The following is a 15,998-nucleotide window of genomic DNA, read 5'->3' on the forward strand; positions in this document are numbered from 1 at the left end:
ACATAGAGCCCAATTCCCCTTGAAGGTCATGAGACTTGATTGCCTAGCTTCCCTTTCTGCCTTTGAAAATCTCCATTTAACTTTGTCCCTTTGTATCCGTTATGACTAGTTAACTATAAACTGCATGTTGGTGAAGAGGTCTATATTAATGTCACAGTGCAAACTAGTTATTCATATTTAAAACATTGGCACATGCTCCTCTGTTGGGGGAAGAGTGGTATTTATAGAGTACCTTATCTTTGTTAGACTATTTGGTTGCTGAGTATCTAGGGCAGGGGTCGGCAAATTTTTTGGCCCGAGGGCCACATCAAGGTACAAAACTGTATGGAAAGCTGGGTAGGGAAGGCTGTTCTCCCCCCCCCCAAACAGCCTGGCCCCCACTCCCTATTCACCTCTTCCCACTTCCCAACCCCCCGGTCCCCTGACTGCCCCCTGGGACTCCCTACCCAACCTCCTCACCGCCGTGTGCGCCGCCGCCACCCCCTTACCATGCTGCTCAGAGTGGCAGGAGCTCGCAACGTGGCGAGCTGAGGCTGCATGAGAGGGGGGGACAGCGGGGGAGGGGCCAGGAGTGAGCCTCCGGGCCAGGATGGTCCTGCAGGCCGCAGTTTGCCCACCTCTAATCTAGGGGTAGATCTTCAGGGGACATAAAATAGCACAGCTCCATTAGTCAGTGAATCTAGGCAGAGTTAAACCAGCTCAGGATCTTTCCTGATGTGCAAAACCTGAAACCAGATTATTCAAACATATGACTTTTAAAATGCTGGCATTTGTTAAATTCTCAGAATCCCAGGGGTAGGGGAGAGAAGATGAATGTTATTTCAGCTGTAAAACACTGAAGCAATGATATATGAACGTTGCTTTCTCAAGGCTGATGTACTGAAAAGGTACAGTGACCACTGTTTCTCTAGAATTCAGTCTTGAAGGTACTCGATACTAAAATGTAATTCTGATGGAAATATTAAGATTTTTTTACACAGGCTTACAGTATTAAATGCAGTACATATTGCCAGAAAAAGTCAGAAGGGCACAATGCTTTCGAGTAATTCTTATATTTTTCAAGCACACCAAAATCTGAGTAGTGATGTATGATGCATAGTTAAGCAAATATATACATGAGAATGCTACACAGTCCTTGAAATAGTTAACTTTTTTTAGTCAGATGACTTAATCAGCTCCAAAATGAATCTGCTTCTCACTAATGGAATAGTGCAGTGGTCTTTTGCCTTAACAGTACTCTATTGAAACTTCCAAGTAAAGTTCCTTTGTTATCTTGGGGGGAGGAGTGGAAATGCATCTGAAGTATAGCTTTAAAGCCAGTCAGTGCAGCGTTGGACTTTAAAGTTTTTCCCCTGAAAGCATATTTCAGTTTGCCTAGAGACAGACATTCTCACAATGTCATTTTACAATTCTGTTTTTCTTTTAAATTACTATAATGTGCCGTGGCTTTCCTCTCATACATATTGTGTGCACTTCAGTATGTCTTTGCAGCTGTTTAAATTGTAGCTTTTCTTTTAGCCACTTCTAATGACTGTAGGCCTCTGAGAAAGCAAGAAGACATAGTGCCTTATGAAACAAAGTTCTTCTCCTCCCTTCACCCCAGATAAATTGACAATTAGTTCCTAAAGAATGTCTTTCTCTTTGGAAATTGAACTCATTCCCTCTGTGGTCAAGACAGTGTTTTATGACTTTGATTACAGGAATCACATAGTAGTGAATAATGGTTAAGTGAAAATATTTTTGTGCTGTAGGTCATCAGGATATGTTAGTTACTAGCCACAGTAATATAACACTGTTTCCTTTCAACCAGAGATAGTACCTATACAAGTCATCCTATGGTTTCCTATGCGTGTGAAAATAGCATTGGCAGACTTGAGAAACTTTTTGGCCAGCTGAAGAGCAATTTTCTTTGAGCATTAACTGTTTTGACTTCAAATTTCAGAGCTAAATCTTTCATTTTTAATGTTTTGTCCCTTTCAAGGACTTCAGTCTTTTACTTTATAACTTGTCATTTTGTTGATGGAAGCCTGGTTAGAAAGCTGCTGCCATTATGTTTGGAAAATACAGTGCTCCCTTATAACAGCTTAAGCCTGAGCGCTTATGATGGATGTCAGACCTCATGGTCCCTGTCCTAAAATCATAGTAAATGCTTTTAATGTCTGCCTAGAAATGGTATCCCAAGAACTGTGAAGATTTTAACCACTTTATTTAAATTGGCTTTAATGCGTCATTCTGTATTGACAAATATTTTGGCACCTAAACTGATGTATCATCATCAACAGCTGAACTCCAGTCTAAGATTCTAGTGAGATATTTAGAACCAGAAACTAAAATTGAAGCAGATTGGACCAGATGACTGGGAAACTGATATTTGATAGTATGGAAGTTCTGAAAACAATAGAACTGATTACTTTAAGTTTAAGGGAAACCAAATGGCTTTGTAGTGTCTATTTCAGTCCCACTGAGTTACTAAGATTTAGTAGACAGACTGAATTTAAAGAAAAACCTAATTTTACAAGCATAATTATACCAAAATGACACAAATGAAACAGGAAAAAAGGCACTCTTACTGTGGAGTAAGTGTCCACGCAGGGAGTTTATAGTGGTATAACTTTCTGTGTAGACAAGAGCTTCTTCTTTTGCAGCTATCTTAACTTTTTTCTAAACTTCTGTTTATGAAGTATCACTTCTTTAATTTTTGAGCCCTGCTTTCTCTCGTGTCCTTCCGGATATGTACATAGTGGACATTTAATTTTACATGTTTGCTCAGGTCTCTCTTTAATAAGGCTTCAAAGTCTCAGGTTTCTCAGCCCATTGCCATTTCCCTTACTACCATCTTTTCTTTCCCCTCACCCCTTGAACTTGTACTGATTTTTTTTTCCAACCTAGCTTTTTTAAATCTGAGGTACAGTGGTACATAATCAAGAAATGAAAACAATCATGTTTTACAACTGTCAAATCTCAGTTCCTGTTGCATCTTGGGGCATATCTACATGAGGACACCCAGGGACAGTCATAGTTCATTAAATAAGGGTTGAATTTAAAATGCATTAGCTAAAAGCACATTAAAGCCTTGTGAACGCTGTCATTCTGAGTTAAGCTGAAGTGAACTAAGGCCAGTTTAATTCACTTCCAAAGGGAATTAAGCTAAGGCAACTTTACTTCTGAGTGAGCTCATCCACACAGCTGTAATGTACTTTAAAAATGCATTTTAAATTCAACTCGTTAGTTAATTCAGCATTAATTTTCCCGAGTGTCACCATGTAGATATGTCCTTTTCCTCACTGGGGCAGGAGGGGAGGGCGTGTGGGGGGGGGTGTGTGTGTGAGAGAGAGAGAGAGAGAATATCTAGCATTTTCAAATAGTATACTTTCTAATAATCCAGTGTATATAGTTAATGAAGTTTGTAGTGTGGATTCCCACTGGGGCTGACCATATGGCCATAAAAGGTTCACAGAGAAGCCATGATACTTGCCAGATATGGTAGACTGCCTTGGTATTACTCTTCTTTTCCAACTCCTATTTTCTGCATTTCACTAATCCTTCAGTTCTTTGGTGTCCTTTTGCTGGTGTGTTCATGTTTCATGTTCTTTCTCTTGCCATGTCTGATTCAAGTAGCCTGTGCTATCAAGCAGTTAGCTTCAAGTCTGTTTTCTAAAGCAAGGCAAATGGTTTTTAGAGTTGTGTGTCTGATATCAAATCTGGTGTCACATCATGTCAGTGAATGTGCACTTGTGCTCATCACCAGCTTGTGGCATCTTTGCTATTGATGGGGCCGGATCAGGAAAATAGTAAAAGGAAATTGCAGATCACATATATACATTGAAACTGTAAAATAACATGGTGAGTGCCACAAGTAACTTTGGGTAGAGAAATAATCAGCCTGCTTTGCTGGTGATGAGCTTGCTACCAGAAAACCCTGCTGCAGTCTGGAGGTGGCCTATAGGACTGTGTTTAATATGTCCTTCTTTTGTATCTCCTAAAGACATACATATTACTTTGACAGGTCACTATTAATTTTAAGGGAATATAACCTGATTGAAAAAATAAACACTTTCATTTGAAAGTTGTATAGTGGCTTCTTTATTTTAAACTCAATTCCTTTTATCATCCCCCGTACCTAATTGTCTGAAATATCTGATTACTTTAAGTAACTGCTGGGCTTGGCAGAGTGAACTATTGTTGTGGACAGCGTTCACAAGAAGAATATAGTGTGTATGTCTCACTTGGATAAGAGCTGCCGAAACCGCCTACCATCTGGGCTACAGGGTGGATGAGACAGGGATGCAGGGGAGCAGAAGCAGAGCATTGTTGACTTTGTTGTAAGAGCAGAATTGGAGGGGATAAAAGAAATGGCAGTTTTACTTTGGGGTGGGGCGTGGACCACAAGCAAAAACCTTTCACCCAAGCACAAAGGGCTTCCAAGGCAGCCACTCGGGTGAAAAGTTAAGTGTCTATTCACCCTCCTCCCCAGGTTAACACTACCATTTTAATGTTTTGTTTCCATCTACTGCTTTTAACTAAGAAGAAACGTGCTGTGATGGTGTGTAGGTCTATACCTATCTCAATATTGGACCCAGTCTTTGGATGCCATGTGTATCAAAGCCTGCAGGATCTCTTCAGAGTCCAGACTTTCTCTGGGTCTTTAGGGCACGCTCCAGGGTGTAGACTCCTTGTCTGAAACACTTCCTGGGGATTGGAGATTCTGCAGTCCAACTACCATAGCCCCCAAGACCAGCGCTGAGACTTCCCAAGCCAGGTGCTTATTGTATGCTCCCACAGAGTAGTTCTTGTCCTTTGTGGGCACTGTGACTTATCTCTTTGGGGACATGTGGCAGGTAAAGCAAGGTTCACACTGTTACTACTTCAATGCACACACAAATGCGCTTACTACTTAAACAGCACAAGAGAGTTACAGGGGTGTGCAAAACAATGATGACGTTCCTGGGTGCAATCCAGTTCAGTGAGGGGCTGTCACCCCTGCCCTGCAACTTTGGGTGCCTCACAATGCTTTGCTATTGCAGCTTCCAACTTGGGTTGCTCACGAATGGCCAAACAGCAGCATGCAGGCCGCACTGTGTGTGTGTGTCTACAGCCCTAGTTCAGCATCTCTGACTTTAGCAGACTCTTAGTACAGTTGCTACTGGGAATTAATCCACAAGGGTCAAATTAACACAAATGACTAATACATTTTGTGGGTGCAGTACACTTTAATCTTTGCTAATGGAACTAAAAAACTAAAAAAGGTAGCTAATGAAGCAATAGGTAATAGTTTTAGCAACTTTATTTTCAAAACTCAATTTACATAACAAGAATCAGAACTCCTCTGTATAGTACTTAAAGTGAATAAAACTTCAGGGGCCAAGAATGCAGAAATAAATTTCTGCCAGTGTTTGCTTTGCTGTTATTTATTCTGGATCGTAGTCAGTAAATACTAGTTTGAAGGTGGGATAGCAGGTTTTATTATATAATGAGTCCTTCTCAGACGCTAAAACTACATGTAGTGAGAAGTTAAGCAGATGTTAGCTACTTTTACAGTACTTAAAATTTTCTGTTCCCTGACTTCTTGGCCACACACTTGATCAGATTTAATCTTGTGAAATTAGTAAGATTACCGATTTTATAGTTAAGGCTGTTAACCCATGGTGAGCACAGGAATATAGAATTTATCTTCATTTAGTATGACTCAGTGTCTTTTTTTCTTAGTCTTTGTATGATCGCTGAGTGAAACTGTTTACACAATCCAACACATTTTTACTGCTAAGAAGCATTACCTGCTACCTTTGTAAAGTTGCACATCTCTTGCAAATATTTTCTCTTCAGCAAATGTTCACATACTTTTAATCGGGGATGCCCGTAGAAGTCAGGAGGAATTATAATGATCAGTGCTTCTTGGGATAGACAGATTTGTGCCCTAAGATCACTCTGTGCTGTTCGTCAATGAGAGTGAATATGTGTAGAAGTTTGGAGTGGGGAGAGTAGATACTCAAACCAAGCCTTATGGGCTATGTCTTGTCTTGCTTTCACGAGCAATAAAGAGCAAAAAGATTCAGTGTAGGAGAAGGTGAAATGCTTGTTTAAGCTGTGGGAGGAAGAGGAATCTTTGGGTTTATAACTGAGGAAGGGTTGGCAGTTAATGCCTTACGTGAGTGCTTTCAAGGCTCCAAAACTTTTAAAGAATTTTTAATATAAAAAAAAAAGTTGCGGTAGTATAGGTCTTGATATCTTTGTCCTTTTGACTGTGTTTAAAACCTGTAACATCAAGAATCCCAACTTTCCTGTGGTGGAAAATGCCTTGATTGATTGATTTTTGATAGCTTTCAACAAAGGACTTTCAAATCCAAAATCTGTCTTGGCCACTAGAGCCAGGAGCACATGCTGTGTAGCATTTTAAAAGCTGGAAATTCTAGTTTTTAGGTGGCATGCAGCATAATATCTAACATTAGAGGTGTGAAATATTAGCAGATAATAATGCGAGAACCCTTAGCAAATATGCATGCTTATTCTGGTTCACCAACTTTTTCCTTAACCAGTAAACTACTTCAGCAGCAGTAAATACAAAATGATGAGAATGGTGGGGAGGTCAGGAAGTAGGGGAATGAATTCATGAATGTAAAGGAGTTCACAGCTAATTTTTCAAAATGGTCCTGTTACACTTAAACATAGCGTTTCCTTCTCTGTAGAGATTGAATTTATGCAGTGTTTTTTGCAAGTGATATATTGATATTAATATACAATCATAGTATTGGACTTGATTATGCTATTGTGATCACAAACTATTTACAGAAGCTCTGTATTGTTAATCTTATTAGACTAATATATGCCATCTTTGCAGACCTACATAACAAATTAACTGCATGTTCTAGGATTTTCAGATTTTTTACAGCTGAAACTGCACCATGAGGTTGTTTGGAATATTTTGGGGGGGGGGGGGGGTCTTTTTTCTCCCCACATAAGAATTTGATTTTGTAAATTGCTTCACCCTTAATTCTTCTCTGCCTTTTTATTTATATAAATATAAATAAAAACAAAGTGGTCTGGTGTGGAATTTAGTGAAGCATTGTAGCTTTTGTATAGTCTTGAAACTGAGGCTGTTTCCTTCTGTTCATCTCAGGAACAAAGTTCTACCTGCAGTACATTTGAGAGACTGTACAGATTTGTTAATGGCGCAAAACTAGTAAAACATCTTGCTTTCAGAAAAATGCCAGGTATCTCAAAAGCAAATACTGACTTGTTCGTTTGAAAGAAATGTCTTAAAAATTAAGTTGTACAGCAACTGTTTTGTCACCACCATATGTTTGGGTAACGAGCTTTACCTTTGTCCTTCCTTGGTCCTGAAAGATGTGTTGAGTATCGTTGTCTGAGCCACCTACATGGTGAAAACATTTTATTTCTTTCTCATTCTCTCCTCCTCACCTTCACTATTCTGAAGAACCCTGGTTCTTGTGTTACGTGAAGGAGTAAATAACACTTCCCTGTTCACTTTCTCCACACCATTCATGATTTTATAGACCTCCATCATATCCTCTTAGTTTTCTGCTTTCTAAACTGAAGTTTTTTTAATCTCTCCTCATACGGAAGCTGTTCCATACATTTAATCATTTTTGTTGCGTTTCTCTGTACCTTTTCCAATTCTAGTATATCTCTTTTGAGATGTGGCCACCAGAACGCCACACAGTATTCAAGGTGTAGTCATACCATGTATTCATATAATGGCATTCTGATATTTTTCTGTCTTATCGATCCCTTTCTTAATAGTTCCTAACGTTCTGTTAGCTTTTTTGTCTGCCCCTGCACATTGAGTTGATGTTTTCAGAGAACTATCCACAATGACTCCAAGATCTTTCTTGAGTAGGAACAGTTAATTTAGATCCCATCATTTTGTATGTATAGTCGGGATTATGTTTTCCCATGTGCATTACTTTGCATTTATCTGCATTGAATTTAATCTGCCATTTTGTTGCCCAGTCACCCAGTTCAGTGAGATCCTTCTGTAACTTTTTGCAGTCTGCTTCGGACTTAATTGTCTTGAGTTTGAGAGACTTGCACCTCCTGTTTAGTAACTTTTGACCACTGGGACAGCCTTCTTAACAAAATTTTTTTATTTCGCAGTTGGAACAAAGAATTAGAGAATTTCAGTCTCATCTGATCTTAGACTTCACTGCAAGTTAAATTAGACAGTTGTTCTTGGTTACAGGAACAGAGCCGATTTACAATCCTAGAAAGTCCTAATCCTCCCTTTTTTGTGAGACTTTGGTGTCTGATCAACCCTATTAGAACTAGTTCTGGTGCTCCCCAGGCAGTGTGTGCTAGAATTATTGAAGCTACTTGCTCAGGCATTGTTTCTTGACAGCCCTTAAATGTAAGTTACTAAAGGGTGACTACTCAGGGGCTCATTTTCATTCTTTCCCTTGGTAGATAGGCTGTGTAGAGCAAAGTTTACACCCCCACTTACCGGAAAGAGAACACAATGGCTAGTGGCAACCCCAGATACAGTTTTAATAATTATTAAAAACCATCTAGTATTTGTTAGAGGGTTTGTGCTCTGCCACCACATATCTAACTCTTACACACCCCATAGGAATATATATTAATCCTTCCCAGGGGGAAGGTAGTATGGAAAGGCAGCAAGAACAGCCATGCTAGATAACAGCCACATGTGTACATAGTCCAGCAGGATGACTTTTGTAAATAACTCCAGGTTATTGCCAGCGCTCTTTCATGCAGCTATCCCTCTCGAAACTTGTGTAATGGGTGTGAAGAGGGAATAAGTTACTCTGGGAGGCATGACACTGGAACTGATTTTAGGAATGGGTTTACTATGTGTCTTTCATATTATGCTAACCAGTGCTTAGTCTTATGAGCAAATAATGTAATCTGATTAATCAGCAGTAACAAAATTCCTAATAGTTGGTCTTATTTCGTGCAAAGAGTTCCAGTGTTTATATGCACCGAAGGATTTATACTCTGGAGATTAAAAATGTGCCATAACACCTCCAAAAATAAAACTACTTGGTTCTCTTTTGTAGAACCTTTTATACACCGAACCTCGGTCGTTAAAGTAGCAACACAATTTTCCATTACAGATATTTGGAAATTGGCTAATTAAATCAACACTATCTGTTTGTCAAGCTATAATGTCTGTTTCAAAAGAGCAAATTCTATGAAGTCAGTAAAATTATTTAAAATGTTAATCTCCTTTTAAAATGGATTATGTAGAGTCAAAACTACTGTCACAAACAAAGCAGCAAAAGTTACTTTGACTCTTTCCTCAATGTAGGACTCAGCCCGGAAAGTAGTAAAAGTTGACATTACGTTTTTGATATCTGGTGCCAATCATCTTCATTTTGAGAATCAACTCTAATTCTTGCAGAACCTATTTATTTATGATGGTAATACAGAGGGTTTGAGTCTGTAAAACCCATGGTGATTGGCTCTGTTTTTGTTGCTGTAGCAACAGAAATTACTACCCTGTAAACTTCCAGAAGCTTCCTTCAGTTAACAGCTGTTGAACACCGATAGTGCATTGTATAGCACATGTAGCTACTATCTGAGGCCAAGAATTAGCCCAACAGAGGCCTCACAAAGAGTGGTCATGGTCTGTGACCCCAGTGACTTCCTAGAACCTACTGGCCAAGGACACAGAGGAGGTGCATAGGGTTTACATGCTTCTCCTGGGTCTGGTATGTACCTTCTAGTTCACCAAAGAGTGTCATGTGTTGCAGTGTCCTTACTCACTATTTTCTGAATCTCTGTTCTTTAATGATAAATGTACAACTACTTTTTTTAGTAGAGCTGGTCAAAAATTTCTTTTTAAAACACCCCAGGCCCCCCAAAGAAAATGGCTTTTTGTCAAAACGGAAGTTTCTTTAGGAAAGGTCTGTTTTTGATATAATTTTTTTAGGTTTCCTTGGATGTTTTTGTTTGGTTGGTTGGTTTTTTTTGCTTTTCAATGGAAACCCAAAAGCTTTCTCTTTTCAATGAACAAAAAAAACACTTTCCAACTAGTTTTGTCTATACTATTTTATAATTGGATAGAAATCAAGTGGTGCATCTAAAATTAATAGCTAAATGTCTCAGTAAATCGTGTTTTTGACTAGATAAATTCCTTCTCTGACTTCAGGTTATTATCGCACAGAGAGAGATAAGGGAACACAGTATGAATTGTTTTATAAGAAGACAGATCTTATGGAATACAGACATGTCACACTATTCCGACCATTTGGACCCCTCATGAAAGTGAAGAGTGAAACAGTTGACATTTCTAGATCAGTTATTAACATTATTGTCCCTCTTTCTGGAAGAACTGAGGCATTTGCACAATTCATGCAAAACTTTAGGTAAGTGTATCAGTGTCTAAATTAAACTGTTTGGTTTTTCCTTCATTTATCAAAGTGAAAACCTATTTTCATGGACCTTAACTCTACCGCAGTTCTATAATTTATGTAGAAATGTTATGGAATGCTAATAGCTGCATGGAGAAATGTTTCTTCAAACAATACTCTTCCTTATCTTTACACGAAAACACAAACCAAATACTCTAGCTAGGACTCCAACCTAGATTAAGAAGGGCAGGACCACTGGAGATCTGATGTTTAATTGCATGATGATTGTGGTGGGTGTATTAGCTTTAGAGCTACCTTATCAGGAATGAGATGCAGGTATGGAAGACCTATTTGAATCAGAAAGATGGGGCACAGGAGAACTAATGTGTTTCTGTCTCTTTTTAAAAGCTGCTAGATGCACTGTGAAGTCTTTTTAAAACTTTTTTACAGCAAGATTAATGTAAACTATTGCACTATCTGTAGTGAATTACAGTAGTGATTAACTTCACTGAATTGGTTTTTAGTTGGCAAGAGGTGATTTTATAAAATATACCATATATATTAGCTGCATGTGACGCGAAGTTGCTTTATGCAGGGTTGTCATCGTCAAAATCAAAAAGCTTGTAGGAAAATAATTTGCTTAAGCCACTAACGTCAAAACACTTAAGTGAGAGAGTCCTTGCTAGAATACAATAATGGATATTACTCATCTTTATTATAGGGATGTGTGTATTCATCAGGACAAGCGGATTCACCTCACAGTGGTATACTTTGGCCAAGATGGGCTATCTGAAGTGAGGAGCATCCTGGAGTCAGTAGCTCGGTAAGTGAGCTAATCCGAATAGAAGGCTCTGAAATACAGTTTATTGGTCAGTTAAAAAACCTCACAAATAATGAGGAAGAATTTGGTGGGTCAGTCACAGCTAAACAAAATTCCTTTTACCTTTTTACAGTATGTTCATCATTTTGATTTTTCTTAACATTGTTTGTGGTTGTTAAAGTCTGTCTGTTTTTTGGAGTGATCATTTGAATATTCTTAGTCTGAAAGAATGCATAGTCGAGAGATTGAGTGATTCACTAATGGTTGGCACTGGGTAGTATAAAATACAGTGGTGAGTTTTGTAGTAAATACTGGGTCAAATGAACTGATGCTGACTGGAAAACTAAATGTGTGTTTAAAAAAAAAAAAAAAAAAAGTAAAATTATGGATACACTATGCTACTTATTATGTATCCCAAATAATGGTAACTGATTTCATTTAATGATAGTGAATAGAAATGGCTGGTCACCTGAGACAAAATGAGCACAGTACGCTGCTGCCAGAGGGCCACTCAATGTGTTAGCCTGAGCAGTTAATCTACTATTCTCAGCCTTCAATATGATGACTCCAGATTGTCCCCTACTTGCACTTAACTTTCCATGGATCACTTTGTAAACAAATGATGAAACCTGTTGGCCAGAGGTTATAGTGCAGATGGCTTGAAACGGCACCATGAGAGAGTTGCTTGATGCACAGAGGTTGATGAGTGTTTTTCTCCACTGCTCCATCAGAAGCAGAACCGTCAGTTGGCTGTCAGTGTGAAGAAGACTGGTTTCTCTGTTGGGAAACTATCACTTTTTTCCTCATTGAGGCCCCTCCAACTTCTTCTCAGATGAGTGATCTGTTTCAGACTAGGTTTTGTTGACTCAGTGGGTCCCCAGCTTGGTTAGGAAGTATTGTTCTCACATGTTTCCAAAATTTACTTTCTGAGAGATTCCAGATGGTATTTTGGGGCATTTGCTCATTTCCCCCCGGATATGCTTCTCGTGTGCTTCTACATAGCTCTTTTCCAGTATTCCTTTCTCTTCAATGTGTGTGTGAGGCTGGTGGGGAGATAGTGAGTTGACTGGGCAGTGGTGGCATTAACATATGGACAACTTGCAGCTTATTGCTTCGCTTCCAGCCATCACATAGTGCCATAGTTGATTTCCCAGTGTGCTCTGCTCTTGAGACTGAGAGTCCCACTTCCAGAATCCTCTGACAATTTAGAATTGCCTTTCAATCCACAGCTACTCCTGGAGTTAAAGTGGTATCAGAGGCTCAAAGCGCCCTTTTAATCTGTCTGGATAACTACTGTATTTGAAATGTTACTGCATGGATTGTGGTGGCAAAAACCAGATCTCCCCCAACCCCCCACCCCTCCCCCAAACTTGTAGTTTGGATTATTAAACATAGAGAATGCTTAATGCTGCAGCTGTCGCCCCCCCCCCCCCCAAAAAAAAGCATGAGAAAAAACAGTAAGATTGATATTATTAGATGTGTTAAATAACTATCCAGAGCTAATTTATACTACAGTGGCAATTGATAGCACTGTAAATGCCATCCTTCTTTCCACACTCCTTTATTAAATTGTTTTCACTTTTTTCCTTTATAGAGAAACTAATTTTCACAATTACACACTGGTCTCTTTGAATGAGGAATTTAATCGTGGGCGAGGACTAGACATGGGTGCCAGAGCCTGGGAAAAAGGCGAAGTGTTAATGTTCTTCTGTGATGTTGATATTTATTTCACAGCTGAGTTCCTTAACAGTTGCCGCTTGAATGCTGAACCAGGTAAGCTCCTGTTAAGCTACTGAAGCGGGGAAATGTTACCTTCTGAAGTCAGCTTTACAATAACTTGATAAGACTAATTTGAATGGTGGAGTAATTTCAATAGTGTGGCTCTTGGAAGGAAAAATAATTCTGTGCCCAAAATAACTAGTGTTGATGCAGTATTAAGACTCAGAAATCTAGCACTCACAGGAAGCTCAGAGAGTGGAACCTTAACTTAACTGTGCTTATGCCTTAAAATGTGACTTCTCTTTGTATCATTATAAATGTCAGACAATTAAACTTAAAGTACAAACTAAAATTCTTATACAATAAATGCACACTTTTAAAAGCTGGAAATCTGCAAAATACCAAGTTAAAAAAAATATTTCAGTACCTTTAACAATTGGATCATTTCTTCATTGATTTAAAAAATAGTGTCACCTCAGAGCAGAGACCAACTATGGGAAATACTTACCCTCAAGAGTTAGTCTGAAAGTCAAGAGCAGTTCTAAAAGGGAATGTGATCAACCAGTTCCTGCTTTCCTGAGCCTTTATATAGAGCTCCACATCTTACAAAGCATTGTAAAACATTTATCTGCAGTGTTTAGTCCTCACAACATTCCTGCAGGATAAGTATCATAACCATTTTACTGCCAAGACATGGCAGTAAAGTGACTTGCCTTAAGGCCCCAAAGCATGTTGCTGACAGGGTTGGAATTCGAATTTAGGATTTCCTTTCTCCCATTCTTCTTCTCCAGATCTGCTGCCGCAAGCATATGAAGCTTATCTATCTGTTTTACAAACTCTTGTAGAGAAGTTGAAGGCTTCTGTGAGCTATTATGCAAGCTAGCTAGCACAGTGGCACAGTAGGAATTTTAAAAATTTTACTCATTACAAATTTGTTGCATCCAAAATTTTATTTTTCCCCTCTTTGCATGCCAGTATGCAATGGAAAGATGTTTTTCCTTAGGACAGGCAACAAACAATGGCAAACCAATTTGGCTTGAGCTCACTGCCTCTTATTCCTCTGTCTCAGCACTTGCATACCAGGGTGATGGAAGGCCATATAAGTATTTAAATAGCTTGAGAGATGTTACAGCACAGGGAATTTTTTTGTGAACTAGCACTGCTGCAATATCACAGAATGAAGTCAGCCTTGGAGCTGATCTCTACTCTTAATGGAAGTGGCATGTCAAATTTGCTTGGAGTGGGAATTGGAGATACCTTCTCTTTGCACTTTGCTGCAGAGGTTGCTTGAGTCTGGATATAGTCATGTTGCCTCTTTGCTCTATTCCTGGGAGAAGGGAAGGATACTACTCAAGAAAGAGCCTTGGTGAGACAGAGGAACAGTAAGGATCACAAGTGCCTTCAATATGGCTTTGGATCCTGGTCTTAAGGCCCTCTTAAATTGAGTCTACATGGAAAGCAAAGCTGAGGCTGCCTCTCTGAAAAGGTGCCCCAACAGCAGCACAAGGGAAGGAATACTTGAGGCCTTCTCCCAACCTAGGTCACTGGCTTTGGAGAAGCAGACAGTGCATGTGGATTCCCAGTGTAATGCAAGGGCTCTCCTAAGTACCAGCCAAAACTCTGTGGCAGGCATAGTGTGGAATATAGGCAGTGAGGTAAAGGTCTGTCCAATCTAAAGCCAGAGGAGTACTCAGCAGCTGCAAACTGGTATCCCAACATATCGAAAATAAACATAACTCTCACTGCAAGGGCCATAGCAGAAATTAAAACCACCCAAACTGACAGGAAAGAGGTGTGATTCTAAAACTCCATCTGCCTAAACTTTCTGGTGGATGGCTGTTGGATTTTGATGGTTTTAATTCCCTCTTAGTAGTCATATGTTACTGTTACTTTAGGGGTCCTCTGGAAGCCCTATGATCCATGTCCACCTTAGCACAGCATCATGTTGGATGCTGTATACTGTTTCTTTTCTATGTCACTCTTGCTAGATGTTAATGGACTCTCTAAATGGAAATTATGGGAGGCAGGCCATGTACCTATGCTTTTTTCATTAGATTAATAATGAATTATCCATGAATACATCACAGCTGCATGTTTCACTCACAAAGATGGCCCACTGTGACTAACACAACTCTTCTGACTTTATAGGCAAGAAAGTTTTCTATCCCGTGGTATTCAGCCTTTATAATCCTGCTATTGTCTATGCCAACCAAGATGTACCACCCCCTGTGGAGCAGCAATTGGTAAGTGGTCTTCATTTTTAAGACGTTTAGAGCCTTGTGCTACATCTCAATGAGGCAGTTCAGTGTAGCAGGATATCTAAAATATCCTAGATACTTACCAGAGACATTGACAATGATATGAAACAGAACTTTTCCTATATTGGTTAGACATAAAAGAATAAGAGCTTAGGAGACAAACATTGTTATAGAAAGTGCCAAAATGCCAGTATTTCTGGCTACATCTAGCTTCTACCCAGAATTTACTGGACTATGAAACTAACCAAGCACAGTTAGCAGTTGTAATTCAAGGGCTGTATTGTGGTTTTTTTTAAGCCATTGCTAGAGTTTGATGGGAGAACTGTACTACGCCAAGTGGCAATTGCTGGAGGTAATCTCCATGAGTATTGAAGCATGCAGAATATCTTTTGCAGGTGTCTCTTGGGCAGGTGAAAGGAGGACACTGAGGAGTAGCTCCTACCCCTCCTCTTTGGAAGGTGCAGCATGGGTTTCATTCAACACTGGCCCAAGAATGCTAGCGACTGAGTGGTGATCAGGTGTATGGCCCTGTCTACCCTCTCAGTTCGGCAGAGGAGAGGAGGGAGATGTACTGCATCTCTAGCTGTACTGTCTATTCCCCATACCTAATGCACTAACATAAGCACTGGGCTTCTTGCTGCGCTCTGTGCAGGGCTGTCTTACCCCCACCATTCAACAGCAGCCAGAATCCCATTAGAAACACTTATGTAGTGCCATTAATTTATATAGTGCTTTAAAAACAGGAAATACTGACTCCCTGAAGAGCTTGCAATCTAAAGAAAACAAACATTGGACAACCATTTGAAAAACAGGTGTTAGAGTTACTGAGGAAGACAAGGAAAGGAGAGTCTGTTCAATGGGGATGTTTTAAGTGAG

The 15,998-nt window shown here is 39.5% G+C and overlaps 1 protein-coding gene across 5 annotated transcripts in view; it reads left to right on the top strand.

Annotated features, from left to right (window-relative positions):
- The window catches only part of CSGALNACT2 (chondroitin sulfate N-acetylgalactosaminyltransferase 2), a 51,452-nt gene that overhangs the window by 31,275 nt on the left and 4,179 nt on the right, over positions 1 to 15,998 (top strand). For all 5 annotated transcript variants that reach the window (XM_037904525.2, XM_037904527.2, XM_043551344.1 and 2 more), the window contains 4 exons: positions 10,124 to 10,340; positions 11,047 to 11,148; positions 12,740 to 12,918; positions 15,013 to 15,107. In XM_037904525.2, coding sequence (XP_037760453.1) covers positions 10,124 to 10,340; positions 11,047 to 11,148; positions 12,740 to 12,918; positions 15,013 to 15,107 — 593 coding nt within the window. The remainder of the gene's footprint in view (positions 1 to 10,123; positions 10,341 to 11,046; positions 11,149 to 12,739; positions 12,919 to 15,012; positions 15,108 to 15,998) is intronic.

This window comes from Chelonia mydas, chromosome 7 (assembly GCF_015237465.2).
Source record: "Chelonia mydas isolate rCheMyd1 chromosome 7, rCheMyd1.pri.v2, whole genome shotgun sequence".
NCBI lineage: Eukaryota > Metazoa > Chordata > Testudines > Cheloniidae > Chelonia > Chelonia mydas.